This window comes from Zalophus californianus, chromosome 4 (assembly GCF_009762305.2).
Source record: "Zalophus californianus isolate mZalCal1 chromosome 4, mZalCal1.pri.v2, whole genome shotgun sequence".
Classification (NCBI taxonomy): domain Eukaryota; kingdom Metazoa; phylum Chordata; class Mammalia; order Carnivora; family Otariidae; genus Zalophus; species Zalophus californianus.
Window position 1 is genome coordinate 170,600,551 of NC_045598.1, and position 15,675 is coordinate 170,616,225.

Here is a 15,675-nt window from a genome sequence, read left to right on the forward strand (position 1 = left end):
CTGATAGTTGTGTGCAAGAAGGATTGAAGTAAATGAAGCTGGGGGCAGACAGATCAGTCAAGAAGTCCCACAACAACGTAGGCTCCTGAGGGTTTGAATTCTGAATGGCAATGGTAGTAATGGTGGCAATAGAAGTTGAGAGGAGAGGAAGAATCCAGGAAACCTGGAGCAGAAAATCAAACCAAGGGAAATCATGCTACTTGAGAAGAGCGAAGGAAAGACAGAGTCAAAGACAAGCTGTGGCAGGCTTAAAGGATGGTTGGCAGTGCCACTGACAGAATTGAAGGTGCTAGAAAAGAACAAATTTGGGGAGTGGGATGGGATAGAGAAATGGCATGGAATAAAGAATTTGATTGGCATTTGTTCCTGGGAGGAGACTCTAATCCTTGGACTATCCCAAGTGATATAGAATATTGTTTTTATGCTAATGAAATGGCTCAAGGTAGGCCCCTGGATAATTTTAGTGTGGAGTCTGGTCACAAGAAAGACCAACCACGGGGCGCCTTGTGGCTTAGTTGGTTAAGTGTCTGCCTTCAGCTCAGGTCGTGATCTCAGGGTCCTGGGATAGAGCCCTCCATCGGGCTCTCTGCTCAGCTGAGTCTGCTTCTCCCTCTCCTTCTCTGTGTTCTCTCTCTCGCAAACAAATAAATAAAAATATTGAAAGAAAGAAAGGAAGGAAAGAGAGAAAGAAAGAAAGAAAGAAAGAAAGAAAGAAAGAAAGAAAGAAAGAAAGAAAGAAAGAAAGAAAGAAAGAAAGAAAGAAAGAAAAAGAAAGAAAGAAAGAAAGAAAAGAAAAGAAAAGAAAGAAAGAAAGAAAGAAAGAAAGAACATGTTGATTAGAGAGTTGGAACTTTGAGCTATCTTGACATCTGTGGCATGGAGGAGGGCTGGAAATTGAGTTCAATCAATCATGCTCATGTAATGAAACCCCAATAAAAACTCCAGACAGTGGAGCTTTCTGGTTAGTAAACACATTATTGCTGTGCTGAGAAGGTGATGCATCTGATTCTCCCAAGAAAGGGCACAGAAGCTCCATATCTGGGACCCTCCCAGATCTTAACCCTAGGAGTATCCCTTATAAAAAAGTATAATCATAAACATGGTGCTTTCCTGAGTTCTGAGAGTCATTCCAACAAGTCATCGAATCTAGGGGCATGGGGAACCCCTTTTTGTAGCTGGTCTGTCAGAAGTTTCCACGGCCTGAAGAGCCCTGAGACTCATGGCTGGTAGGCTAACCTCTGAAATGGAGGCAGTCTTGTGGAGGACTTTGCCCTTAACCTAGGAGGTCTGTGTTGCCTCTGGCTCCTAGTGTCAGAATTGAATTTCTGCTCACCTGCTTGGAGTGGAAACAGAATAGGTTTATATAGGTTTATAGTGCATGACATCAGTGTCTGTAGGCAAAACTCAGAATTATGTGAAACTAGTTTCCCCTCAACACTAAGGCCAAAAGAAAATGCTGAGGACATTAAATACAACATTAAAATACTCACACCTTGATTCTTCATTGACCATTCTGACTTCCCTAATGTCTTTGCGCCAGTGAGATAGAATGAAATAACAGGGTCTAAAAGACAAAATGGAGATTCTGTTACTCACTTGCAATGGAATGGTGGGCATGTAACTAATTCTCTTTGGGCCATAGCCCTTTATCTTTAAAATGGGAATATTAAGGCCTAATTTGTAAAGCTGTTAAGAGAATGAACATAAAAAGTAAGATCTTGGCACATGACAGGTGTTCAGTGACTATTATTTTCAGCTGTCCTTTAAGATTATTTCCAGTCAGAATGGTTCTTTCTGAGAGAGAATTTCTTTTATCCAGTTCATCAAAAGGAAGTCAAAGTGATTGATGTGGCTTCACTGAACACTCAGTGAACTATCTAGCTTTGGAGGGATATGCTGACTCAACCTCTCAAATGTCAGTGGCTGGGAGAGAGTTTCGTCTTAAAGAGGGTCTTAGTGTAATTGAAAAATTCACACCATCTGCTCTGCATGTGAAGGGAGGGCACCCCTTCAATGCCTGCATCTGCTGTTGCTATGATGCCTACAACAACTTGCTGCCCCATTTGTCAAAACCCATCTTGGCTGCCGGTGCACTGTGTCTATACTCTGAACAGCGCCATTGCCATCGGGATGCCATTAGCCACAGGAACTTGCCCAGGGAGGCCCAGCATGTCTGGGGTCCAGAATGAAAGCCAGGCCTGTGGATGCCTCCTTGTCCCCTCAGCTGCCTCCTCCTGACTTGCCTCTCTTCCATTTTGTGGTGAGGTGGTTACAGCTCTGCACCAAATAACCAGCATAGCTTCCTGGAGGAACACGCATTTATCATTTCCCTCCAATGATCACACAAACTGGTTGTGTGTCGTCCTTCATGTGAATTTATCTCTTGTGAAGAATACATTTTAAAAAACATTTGTTTATTATGCCAAGTGCTGGGATAGAAACTTACGTGGGATGACCAGATAAGCTTCTGAGGTTTTATTCTATCAATTGTGCAGACAGGAAGGCTGAGCCCCAAAGCAATCACAGTATTTAGGAGAAGAGACAGGATTTAAAATTAGGTGTGTCTCACTCCTAATCCCTTTTTCCTTTACTGAAGGTTTATTAACCCACGAGGGCCTGCTTCTGAGAAAGCTGGCTACTTATTTCTAGATAGAATCTGCTCTTATTTTTCTTTTATTCCCAGACCCCATCACATTTTATTTTTTCTAGAAGCTTTATTATGACATTCCCTATTCTTTAAATGTGGCTTAGTCGACAGAGTGTATTTTCAAATAATTAGGGAAAGATACAGTGCCAGCTACACCCAAGTGCCAGTCTGTTGGCTTTAAGTTTTTTTAATACCCAGTCTCGACTCCATGGTTTGGGTTTAAGCAAATTTTTTCTGGAGGCTTTAGCAAAGCTTACTTCTTTTGCCATCCCCTCTTAGTAAGCAAATCCTGGATGCTTTCCTTGCCACGAGTGCTTAATGGCAGAGTACATCTTGTCACCATCCAAGGCAGATCCTTTTGAGTGGCATATTCTCGTGGCTGGAGGGAAAAATCTGATCCAGATCCCACAAAAAAACAGATGGAGTTTTCCATGCAAAACCATTACTCTTGGATTCCTGGCTAGTGGATTTCTGTTTTTCAAAATTGTGGGGTTTTTTTTCCCTCTCCTTTTTGACTCTTGCTGTCTTTCTATCTCAGGGGTGATGTTTGTTATCTCAAGCTTAAATCCAAAGGTGTGATTAAGATAGATCATTGGAAGGGTGTATAAGACTTGAGAAGCTGTGACTAGATCAGGCAAATATTACACCCAGTTCAAGCACTATATAATAATAGAGGTCCCAAATAAAAGAATGGTGAATGTCAGGGGAAGTAAGCTGAAAGCTGTTGGCTTTTAGGAAAATGATGATGATTTGATAACTGGGTTGTTCAGATTTAATGAGATGATGTCTGTAATGGTCTTAAGCGTAGAGCTTTGTTCCTCACAAGTTCTCAGTAAATGACCTTTACTGTGAGTACCAGGGTCAATGGAGAAACAATGGCAAATCAGATGAATCAGTGATTTCCTAGCTTTTGCCTTTATAGAACATTGTTTTCTAAGAACCTAAATGGACCCAGATCTAATAGGAAAGCATTTAATAAATTATAGTCATTATTATTATTGCTGTTGATATTACTAGCATAACATCAGCATCAAGGGAGACAGTTAAACTGTCAGGTGCTAAATGCAATGATTGATACATGCACAGTGGGATTAAGTGCACCCCAAGAGAGAAAGCTAGGGGTTTCCCATCTTTGTTAAGAGAAGCACAAAGTTAAACGACAGTCTTGATAGGACTGAGAAGCTCTGAGTTCTGATAGCAGCTGTGCAATTTAATATCTTGCAGCCTCATTTGGTCCTCAAGAATTACATATAATAATATTTCCCAAAATTGCCCAATAAGAATTCTGGCTCCCAAGTCCTGACCCGTGACTCAAAACCATCCTGGGAGGATGCTATGGAATGTATAGTTTGAACAAACAATCCTAAGTGATACTTATGATTAGGTAAGTTTGGTAAACAACTAGGTTGGAACAATCTATAAAGGCTACCTGCTCTAAAATTCCAAGAAAGTAAGAGTTTCTATTAAAGAAACCATTTTTGCCCAATCTCAATGACAGAGTGAGAGCTCCTAAGTCCTGAAATTGGGTTCCATTGGCTCTGTGTGTGTGTGTACATGTGTATGCACGTGTGTGCATGTGTGTACATGTGCGCATGTTAGTGTTGTGCATGTGTTCACATGTGTGCTTGTGTGCTTTGCTTCTGTGTACGTATATGCACACACGTGTGTGTGTATGTGTGTGTGTGTTGGGGGCATCACTATAGCAATAAGATACTTTAAAAATGCTTAAATCCAAGGTCCTCACTCTCCAGGCTAGTTTAGGAATGGCTGGACCAAGGCTGGAGAGATGAACAGATGACCTCATGTTGTCTCTCAGAAACCTATGATTCCATGAGAACGATACAGGTTTTATGCATGATCTGTCCTGTTTACCTCCTCTTGCCTGAAGTCAGTGAGTCATGAAAAACCAAAATTGCTGTTGAAATGTCAATTTGGAAGATGTCTTTGTTTTAGTTAGAAGGATTTTTGTGGAAATATGACTTAAGCTTTTGTGTCTCAAAAGATGAGGTGGATTTCCCTGGGAAAAGACTCAAGAAAACCCAAAGAAATGGGAGACTTATTTTGTGTTAAATATTTGGAAAAAGACAGGAATCTCAATCCATTAGTCATAACCAAATAGCCAGTGATGGTGCTCCTTCTCTGATGACTCTCCTGGAAAGATTAATGGTTCTTTACTGTGACCTTCCCTTTCCACTCTGGGCTCCCACCTGCAGTCTGAGTTGCCTATTTACCTCATGGCTGAACTATTCTAGTAGTCAACTCCTCTGGTTTAATAATCGCTAATCTATTCCTGCTCCAATCCATTCTATACACTCCTGCCAGAATAATCTTCTTGAAATTCTACCTTGCAAACATCAATGACTTTCTTAAAACTTCAATGGTTCCTATTGTGTTTATAGGTAAATGTTATAAAATTAAAGATTCTCAGTTGGATAGAACCTCACAATCATCACAGTTAGATCCTCAAATCCAAACACCTTTCTCTGGCATTCAAAGACCTCTTATTTACTCTATATGTTAGTCAGGACTCCTGTTTATGAATTACAGAAACTGGCTTGGGGGAGAAGGGAAAGTCAGTGGATTCAAAGCTAAATAACGGGAAGAAAAGATGTGGCTAGAACCAGGGGCTTGAACATCATCAGGATTCCTTGCTTGTCTCTTCTTTCTTGTTCTCTCTGATAGCTCCCTTTCTCTGTGGCCTCTGGCAACTTTAGGCTCATACTTTTTATAGATTTTCATTGGACAGAAAAAAATTTTCTTTAAGTAATTCCAAATGCACACATGCTAAGGAAGGTCTCTCACTGAATGCCTTGTGGGGGAGCAAAAGAAATAGTTGGGTGTTCAGAAAGAGAGACTGTTATTGTCAGGCCCCATTGGAACTACATGGTTGAGTTGGGGGTGGGGTGGGAGAGAGCAGTTACCTAAAAGAAGGAGGTGCTTACCAGACTAAACTGAAGAGTTCTGGGTAGATAAAGGAGTTAGTTTCACAATTCACAGTGTATTACTAATAAACTTCTTTGAGCTTATTTTATAGTACTCTTTAAATTTTTATACAAACTACATGAGTCTAGACAATGCTTTTGCATTCCATATGTACATTTTAGCCTCTATGGCTTTTCCAGTACAATTCCTTATATCTACATCCCACCTCATTCTCTCTGCCTAGATGTACCTATAAGACCTAGCTGAAGTTATTGCTTCTTGGACTGCCCTGGGCTTCAGAGATGACAGTTGATGAATGTACCATATGTATGCAATTCAGTTGGTACTAAGTATCTAGTGTCCGGTATTAGCAAGTACTCTGCTATGTGTACATCCTGTCTCTCTAACTTGATTCTAGCCATCTTCAGGACAGATGTATTTAAACTCAGCTGCAGAGATAATTGTTATTATTACTGTTAAATCCCTGTTTTATAGTTTCCTAGATTTGAGGAGAGAGAAATTTGAAAAATAACAGTAAGAAAGAGAATTAGAGCATATAGTTGTATTCAATATCAACAATCATAATTACACTAATTGAACTGATAGCAGCTGCTATTTTAAACTTTGATCAAGAGAAGAGAATAATAAAAGTATGTCCCCCAGATTGAGTTTGGGCATCAGTTAAGAAAATATCTCCAAAGGCGTTAAGCATTTTGAAAAGGAGCTACTCCTAGGGCTATCAGTCTCTGCATTGGCAAAGAAGAGCAGAGAGTTCTCTGTTCTCAGAGCTCTCCCTTTCTCTCACACCTATTTCTACACCTGAGCATAAACACCTTTATGTTTGACAGGGATATTTTCACAAATAGAAAATTAGAACAACCCAAGACTATGCTCCTGGGAGTAATGATAGTTTGCCACTCTATCTCTTGCTTAGATCTGGTATAAAGTGTACTGTATTTAGTACTATAATTTGGCACTAAAAAGTATTTTCAGTGGAACAAAGATTTTCAATATATGCATACATACTGAAGATAGTCTATTGAATAAGATGCTTAACAAAATAGGTAGAATAGAAAAATCATGGTTAATAAGTAAAAACTTCTTGGAATATTTTATATGACTGGTCTAGAATAAGGATTTCAAAATTATTTCTTGGTCTGTATTCTTTAGTCCATAAAACTAATCCATCAAAAATACTTCACACTTTGTGTAAGGTTCTGGATGAACAAGAGGACACAGTGGCTGTGGACTCATGAGGGTAGTTTAAACTCCCGTCCAATCTTTCACATCAAGTTTTTAAACAGCAAAATTGACCGAGTCCTAACTTCTTCCTGGGAGAAATGCAGAGAACTGGAATTGGTTATGACAAAAACCAAACTAAATTCACCTTCATGACTTAAAAAAAAAAACAAAACAACAAAACTGATTGGATGTACAGCACCAAGAGTGAACCCTAATGTAAACTGTAGACTGGGTGATAATGATGTGTCTGTGTGGTTCATCAGTTGTAACAAATGCACTGCTGTGGTGGGGGATGTTGAGAGAAAAGGAGGCTATGCATGCACAGGGGCAGGAATTATGTGGGAATGGTGGGAAGAATTTATGCTCCAAGGACAGGAGACTAGGTGAGGAGGCTCTGATTGTCTGTGTCCAGCTCTCAGGTCAACCAGTGATCATGTCCACTTGATGACCTCCTCCAACGCTTTTGCACATTCTTTCTCCGTGAACCCCATGGAGTACTCACAGAATAGATCAAAAAGAACCATAAGATCTTGGAGGGAGGGGCAGTAGCCCTGTAGGGGGGGTAAGACCCCTCACCCAGAAGAATAAAAACATTAATGAAGCAGGGGAAAGGGAAAACCCACTGGCTGTAGAACACTGGTGAACACTCATTACAGCTGAGGAAAGGGAACAGATGGTGGGGAAAAGTCTGTTCTTGGGACAAGGGGCAGGATTAGGTGCTGAACCCACAACTGGCAGACTTCAAGTGACAAGTAACAGCAAGATGCTGCTGGGCAAGGGATGGGAAAGGAACAAGAATGTGTAGACAGAAGCTTCTTGAGGAGCAGCTCAAGGGGAAGATCTAAAACTCAGATTGGCATTTCTCTGATACACATCCAGCACCCTGAAAACAAGCTATCTATAGGAGTTTGAAATCTCTGATGCACTGAGTATAACCATTGCAAAAAGAAAAATAAGGAAGAGAAGAGAAGGGGAGGGGAGGGGAGGGGAGGGGATAAGAAAGAAAGGAAAGAAAGAAAGAAAGAAAGAAAGAAAGAAAGAAAGAAAGAAAGAAAGAAAGAAAGAAAGAAAGAAAGAAAGAAAGAAAGAAAAAGAAAGAAAGAAAGAAAGAAAGAATTAGTGAATTACTAACTGAATTAATGCAAAGTCTTCCATTACAGTTCTAGCAGAAGGACAGGCATGACCATAGCCAGGTATATAAACAATTTACCTGTCTCCTGACCTACTCAACACATTTGGCTTTTAACAAAAAAAAATTATGAGACATACAAAAAGGCAAGAAAAAGCCAGTATACTGCCACGTGACAGTGTAATCATCAGAAATAATTTTCAGCTTTACTATAAAGTGCAAATAATTAAGAGAGTGTGATATTGGTGGAAGGATAGATTTACAGATAAATGGAACAGAATAGGGAATCCAGAAATAGACCCACACAAATATAATCAACTGATTTTTAACAAAGATGCAAGGGCAATTAAATGGAGAAATGCTAGTCTTTTCAAGAAATCATGTTGGGGGACGCCTGGGTGGCTCAGTTGGTTAAGCGACTGCCTTCAGCTCAGGTCATGATCCTGGAGTCCCGGGATCGAGTCCCGCATCGCGCTCCCAGTTCAGTGGGGAGTCTGCTTCTCCCTCTGACCCTCCCCCCTCATGTGCTCTCTCTCTCTCTCAAATAAGTAAAATCTTTAAGAAAAAAAAAGAGATCATGTTGGAACAACTGGAGGACCATAAGCAAAGAAGGCCGGGGGGGCTTCAGTGTGTATCTCACATCTTATATAGAAATTAACTCAGTTACAAAGGTTAATATCAACAGTAATTAGTCATGCTGAAAGCACTGGCACCTGATATGATGTGAGAAGGGCCATTACCTACATGATATTCTTCCCCCAGATCCTTAACATCAGTCTATTCATGAAAAAATATCAGAAAGACTGAAATTGAGTCACATTTTACAAAATAGCTCACTAGGGATACTTTATATGGTCTTTTTAGTGATTCTGTAAATCTAACGCTGGTTTAAAATTTTAAGTTTTAAGAAAAAGAGAAATGGACATGAAGTCACATACCCTATTTCCCTTGGAGGAGAAGGTTGAGGTAGAGTGAACGCAGAGTAGCAACCAGGGAAGCCAATAAAATTGGCATTTCAGTGATTTATACTTGATGCCATTAACTTTCAAATGTTTCTCAAGCCTAGTTGGTGCGAGGAGACCACTTCATTTTCTGTAAATAGCAACTTTGGTGGAAGAACTAGAGCCACTGAAGGGGGAGTGAAGGCTCCTAATGTTAACTCCTGTTCTGCTGCTTATACCCTCAGCACTTAATTCCCACCATTTTTTTCACTTCAAGTATGGCCATGTTGGGATTCTGAGTCTCTGGGTTTGAGTCTCCTGACTTCACCTCTGCTTTTTATTTCCCCAGATTTATGAGTTTGTGTGGTATTTACCTGGATCTGCCCTTCTGTCAAAGTGTCCATAACTGGATGTGATTTCACAAAGGTAGGGTTGATCAGCACCAACGTTGTACTCTAAGTCATAGTCTTACCTTTGTAGCCTACACAATGATGGGATGGAATAGACCCTGTTCACAGTGATATCCCTTTCTTGGGAACTGCAACTGAAAAAGACAGACCCGCACTGGCCAAGTCTTTACACCAGTACCAATTTAGGACAACCAGAGTCTCTATCCCAGGAATGTGAAATTTTGAACTGAAAGATACAGAAATGAAAGACTGAGGAGAAAGTGTAGGAAATTCTGCCCCCAAGGGGCCCACAGTTATTTTCATTCTGTTATTTCTGAGGCTTGGATACAACCTGTATTCGTTTTCTATAGTTGTTGTGGCAAATTACCACACACTGAGTGGCTGAAAACATTAATTCTTTCATTAAAAAAGATTAATAAAGATACTAATTCTGTCATAGCTCTGGAGGCCAGAAGTCCAAGATGAAGTTGTTAGCAGTGCTGTACTCCCTGCAGAGGCTCTGGGGGAGAATTTGTTCCCTGTCGTCCCTGGGTTCCTTGGCTTGCGGCTTCATCACTCCCATCTCCACCTCTGTCTGCACATCTTCTCTTTCCCCTTTGTGTGTCTCTTATAAAGACACTTGCCATTGGATTTAGGGCCCACCAAGATGATTTCCTCATCTCAAGATCCTTAATTACATCTACAAAGACCCTTTTCCTAAATAAGGCAACATTCACAGGCTAAGATATTTTGGGGGAACGCCATCATTCAACCGAATACCTCACCCTTCCAATTATTTTCTTAAACTAAGTAGTGCCAGTTTCCAAAATAAAACTAGTTTAGTCTCTCAATGCTAGCCGTGCAGTTGTAAGTGGTTAGTACCACCTGTGTACTAAGCTTGACTTCAGAAATTCTCCAATTTCAATGTAGTAACAGATACTTTGGAATTTATTAAGAATGCAGGTTTCTGCCCTCCTCCTCAGTTTCTCAATACATTGGTCCAGGAATCTGCATTTTTAACAATTCTCAGGTGGTCCTGATGATCAAAGAACAGGGAAAACTGTGAAACCTCAGACCCCTTAACGTCTGATTCAAATAAAAGCAAGAGGAAAAGCAATGAAAAATAATTTGAAGACTTTAATGATGTTGTTTAGATAGTAAAAACATAAAATCTTTTAAATAAAGTACATTCAATTTCTCAGAGCATCTAATATTCAGATAATTTATATTTCATACACTTTCCAACATTAAACAATTGACTAAATAATGCATTTTCTATAAAATGATATTACAGCTTATACAGGTAAAAGTACATTACAAAAACACTCCACACAGGAAGAATGGCAGTACCTATTAAGAAATGCTATAAACTTTCCATTAAAAAATATATTTTATCTCTCATTTGTCATTATAATAAACAGAATATATATTTTTCTTTCTAAAATTGTCTTACACAATTTCCCTTTAGGATGATAATATGTACAAACCTTATATCTGAATGAATATAAATAGAAATACTGTAATAGTGTTACAAATATATTAGTAACTTTTACAGAAAAAAATATGGCTTTCTAATAAAAGCCTCTAGCACTGCTGAAATCTCAAAGCTATTTAAGTTAGACATTCCCATATTTAGTAAGGCACAATGGATCTAGTTTCTTATTTCCAGTTGAATTACTGCAAGCAGTAATAAGGGAAAAAATATAGTCAGTAGATATGGGACCAGATCTATCAGTTGGATAAACTATTTGGGGTTTATTGAACTTTTGGGGGAGATGTTAGTTCTTTCTCCACACCATTCTTTCTTTTTGTGCCGTGTGGCCAAATCTAGTCCTTGGAGATGAGAAAGAAATCACTGTACCCCCCTCAAGTGCCTGAGAAACAGTTTACTCATTCATTGGATCTGGTCTATTGTGAGGAAATAGCCCAGTGACCATTTCCGGTTATAAGCAGCTTATTTTTACTGATTGGACCTGGTTCCCTATCATTTCTAAAAATAGCTTCTGATATAATCTGTACATGGTGAAGCTGTGAAGGAACCTGATGGTCTTCTTCAGGCTCTGAGTGACGGTTTTGGGGAAGTGGTATGTTTTCAAGTGCTTCAGCGCATGCATTAAGCCCTTCAGGGTGTCTTGGTCGCCATTTTTTATTCTCCACAGGCTGAGCAGCTTCAGAATCTGCTCACTTGATTTGCATGCCTTCAACGTCTTCTCAATGTCTTCTGTTGTGACTTTCTTCCCCGGCAAGCTTTCCATCAAGGTGCGGAGCTGCTCGAAGGTGAGGTTTGCGTGTCCAATGTGCCGCTGTACGCTGTTTTCACACAGGTCGATATCTGCATCAAGCAAAAGCCCAGAGAGACGGTCACATAATGTATATTCTAAAGCCACCACCAGAAAACGACCGTGAGGCAGAAGGAGCTGCTCCCAGAATTTCATAAATTTATTTTAAGGATAACCTTCCCCTTCCCTTTTATGGCGGAGGGGAGGGCTAAATGATTATTTGTGAGAACTGAGTTGAATATTATTTCGTGTTATAAAGGGTAATGTGCTTTATGTATTCTAGGCATCCAACAGAGCTTTGTGAAAAGCCCTAATTTTGGAAATGAACAGTCGAAAACTATAGACACATCACTCTCAGTTTTCTAAGAAAAACTGGAAAAATTAAAACCATAACATTTCAAAAAAATAAAGTATTCGACTTGGCCATTTTGTAATATAAACTTTCATTAGTGGATATGTGATATATACCTCATCTGAAGTTAGGTGTGACAAAATGGTCTTTAATAAATAGCACGAGAGGATTACTATGGAGGAGGAGGAGATCTGAAAAACTCAATAGAATGAGGACAAAGAATGGTAGCATTCATATGGCCTAGAGAATATTTCAGTAATGAGCTGGGACATAAACATAAGAGGGAGTCTCTAACATTCCCATTAATGACACGAGTCATTTGCTGTCTGTGAGCCCTAAGGCAAGTCAGTTCATCTTTTTGGGCTAAAATGTGCTTATTTATAAAATAGAGAATTGGGACCCTTCCAATTCTAACAGTCTCTGATTCTCTATCCCATCTCTTCCCCGCCCCCTTTTTTCTTCCTGCTTCAGGGCTAATTATACTTTCAAAGAATACATTTTGTTTGCCAAAAACAGAAAAAAACTTTACTCTGTACAAGTGAAAGTCAAAAATCTTAGTCTCCTAACATAACAGGCCTCAGTTTCGGATGTTTGAGGCTTTTTGGGAAGTATAGGACTCTTTGGTCATCTAACTACAGGTAAAGAGCAGATGGGTTTCTCACTTTGCATTATGAAAATCTTCCTCCTTTCTGGCAGGTGCTCACAATGCTAACTGAAGTCAGAACTCTTTCCACTGTATATCCTAAAGCTTACAGTCCACACTGCATGAAACTTCCTTTTCCCCTTGGATTCTTTCCCGTCATAACACACACACACACACACACACACACACACACACACACACACACACACACACACACACACACACACACACACACACACACACACACACACACACACACACACACACACACACACACACAGTTTCTAAAGGAGACTTTTTTTTATAAAAGTCGAAAACATGAGAGTACTTGGTTTTAACTAGCCCTTTTCTCTAAGAAACTCAAACACTTTACAGACCTCACCTCGTTAATCCTCACAACATATGCTATTAAAATGGTAATTTTAAAAATAGGTTATGTTGTGAGGATTAATGAGAGGACATCTGTAAGACACTTGGAGGCCCTCTGGACAGAATTACCAGATAAATACAAATAAATACAACAGAGCTTCTTGGTGGAAATGCAAGATAAGATCCAAAGTGTTTAAAGAACATCTAGGTAGGCCAGAGGGGATGCTAATAAAACTGCTAAGGGATCTAGAGGTGGAATTCCTGAGGTCTAGTCCTGTACTGAAATGGACTGTCTCTTGTTTTAGAATGTTCCATATACTTTAAAAAGCAGTTGGGGTGTGGAGGAGGTGAGAATAAAACCTTGCACGACCACTCTAGGGATAGCTTCTATACCATTGCTTGGTGAAAACATTTTAGTCCAATAGTAATTCCCAAAGGGAAACGTTGTCCACACAACTAAACAGTGCGTAGTCTTCTTGTTTATGATAAATAGGTGTGATTTCTGCTTGATTTGCTTATTTCAGGTTACCATACCTTGGAAGATCTTCTTGAACATATCTTGATCTTTGTTTTGATGCTTCCATAACTTCAGGAGCTGGAAAGTTTGTTCTTGTGGGCGGTGTCGCCGTTTTATCCTCTCTACGCTCTCTGCGTTTACTCTGGTGCCCGGCAAATTGTCGACCAGGACACTGAGCCAATTAGGGGTGAACTTTGTAGGAACGGCAAACCTGAAGAATGCCTCCTCACACAGGGTGACATCTAAAGGTGGGAAAACCAAGAAGATTTACTTAGCAACTGGATTCTTGGAAGTCTAGCGGGCAATAGATAAATAAGCCAATTTTTTGCTTATTTGCAACAATAGGGGTTTTTCAAAATCGAATGTGTTAAAATGTGAAGTTTGGATAAAAATCAACCCTCTGTTGGCTGGTCTTAGTGGCAGATTGTCAACGCAACTGGGCTTATGTCCTTTCTAATGTTCTTTTAGGGCATTTAGGGGAGAGAATTTAACAAATGTCTAATGAAAATATTGCTATAAATTGCAGCCAAAAATTCTATGTCTCGATATACACATTCACATATTTTAATGTAAATATTAAATCTCGTTAAAGGGTTAGCTAGCATCCACAGGTTACTTCAAGATCAATGTCAAAACAAATATAATTACTGTCTTTAGAGGAGCATGAAAAGTAATCTAGAGTAGTATACTGATTTCTGCACACACATAAACATAGTTTACCTTTGAGAACAAGGACGGAGATGGATGTATAAGCATACATTAAGTGGGAAAATAATCAACACAAAAAAATAATGCCATTTAGAAAAGAGGTACAATGGCCTGACCTGAGCAAACGTCAGTGTTTTTGCAAAGATTAAAGTTCATACAGCAGAAGTACCTGACACATAGTAAGTGCTCAATGAATGATAAAAATAAAACTAAAAATGAATTAAAAAGAATATGTTAAAGTTAGAAGTCGCTCCTCTTATCACTTCTTCCCTCATCCCATTTTTTTTTAAGATTTTATTTATTTATTTGAGAGAGAATGAGAGAGAGAACACGAGAGGGGGGAGGGTCAGAGGGAGAAGCAGACTCCCCACTGAGCAGGGAGCCCGATGTGGGACTCGATCCTGGGACTCCAGGATCATGACCTGAGCCGAAGGCAGTCGCTTAACCAACTGAGCCACCCAGGCGCCCCCCATCCCATTTTTTGACTAGAAAAGCAGAAAGGCTAAATGACTTGTCGAAGATTCGGATTACAGGGTGAAAACATGTTGGAACTGGGTGTGAATATTAAATATCTCAGCCCACATTCCTGTGTTTCATATTCTTCTATGTCATACGAAAAGATGCTTGAGAGGAGTCAAGCTGGTTAAATCATAAAAGGCAGGTCATCTTTGGTGTGATGCATCCTTGATAGAAGGTCTGAGATTAGTCTAGTGGTAGGAATGACACCACTATGGGATGCAGTCACATAATGAGCTTGGAGCTAGTGACCCTTCCTGAATACAGACAGAGTTTAGGACAATCAGAGGAACTGATCACTTCTGTGCAGTCGAGGCAGTAACATCATAGGTAACAAAGCCAGGTTTGCCCTGTCTGATTTGTTACCGGTTTATGTCACGATGCTTCTTAGTTGCCAGTTTTTATTCTTTTTTTTTTCCAGTTTTTATTCTTAAAAGTAATAAAAATGCATAATTTACCAAAAACTCTACAATTCGGACTGATAATTGGGCCTCAGACATAATCTTTACACCACCCCTTTCCCCATGGGTAAGATTTGATTCAAGTGTAAAAGGGAGAAAGTCAAGTTTGGGAGCACGATCATGACAAGGTGAGACCTCTGGAGAGACTGTGACTTGTGGCCTTAGTGAGGCAGGAACAGTCGTAGCCAGTTAACATTCAAGAATGGAAAAATACGAGTTTCTCTAAGAAGGTAGCCAGAGGATCTTGCATTCAATTCAGAGGTGGTACAAAGGCTGACATTTTGAAATATAATTACCTATTCCACATTTTTGAGTCGATTCACTGTTTCCAGAACATACATTGTCATGAGTTTCATTTCCTTTCTGAGTTAAAAGGAGACCGAATGCACTGCAGTTTGTGTGTTTTCTACAGGGTGCTTTAGATGACGTCTCATTCGAGAAGAACCCATCTGGACATCTTTTGCAAACTGTATTTCGCTCTGGGGTTCCTACAGAAAATACCAAGCAATTTAGCACTTTCTTCTCAAATACTTTCACAGCAGACAGTTCCTCTTAAGACC

The 15,675-nt window shown here is 39.7% G+C and overlaps 1 protein-coding gene across 2 annotated transcripts in view; it reads right to left on the minus strand.

Annotated features, from left to right (window-relative positions):
• Positions 1-10,381: 10,381 nt before the first annotated feature.
• Positions 10,382-15,675, minus strand: part of TNFRSF11B (TNF receptor superfamily member 11b) — a 28,484-nt gene continuing 23,190 nt past the window's right edge. Inside the window, exons 3-5 of one of the 2 annotated variants that reach the window (XM_027583610.1) lie at positions 15,412-15,603; positions 13,448-13,672; positions 10,382-11,602 (exon numbers count right to left, since the gene is read on the minus strand). In XM_027583610.1, the coding sequence (XP_027439411.1) occupies positions 11,214-11,602; positions 13,448-13,672; positions 15,412-15,603 (806 nt within the window). In that variant the 3' untranslated portion in view covers positions 10,382-11,213. The remainder of the gene's footprint in view (positions 11,603-13,447; positions 13,673-15,411; positions 15,604-15,675) is intronic. The other variant, XM_027583618.1, reaches the window with a different exon arrangement.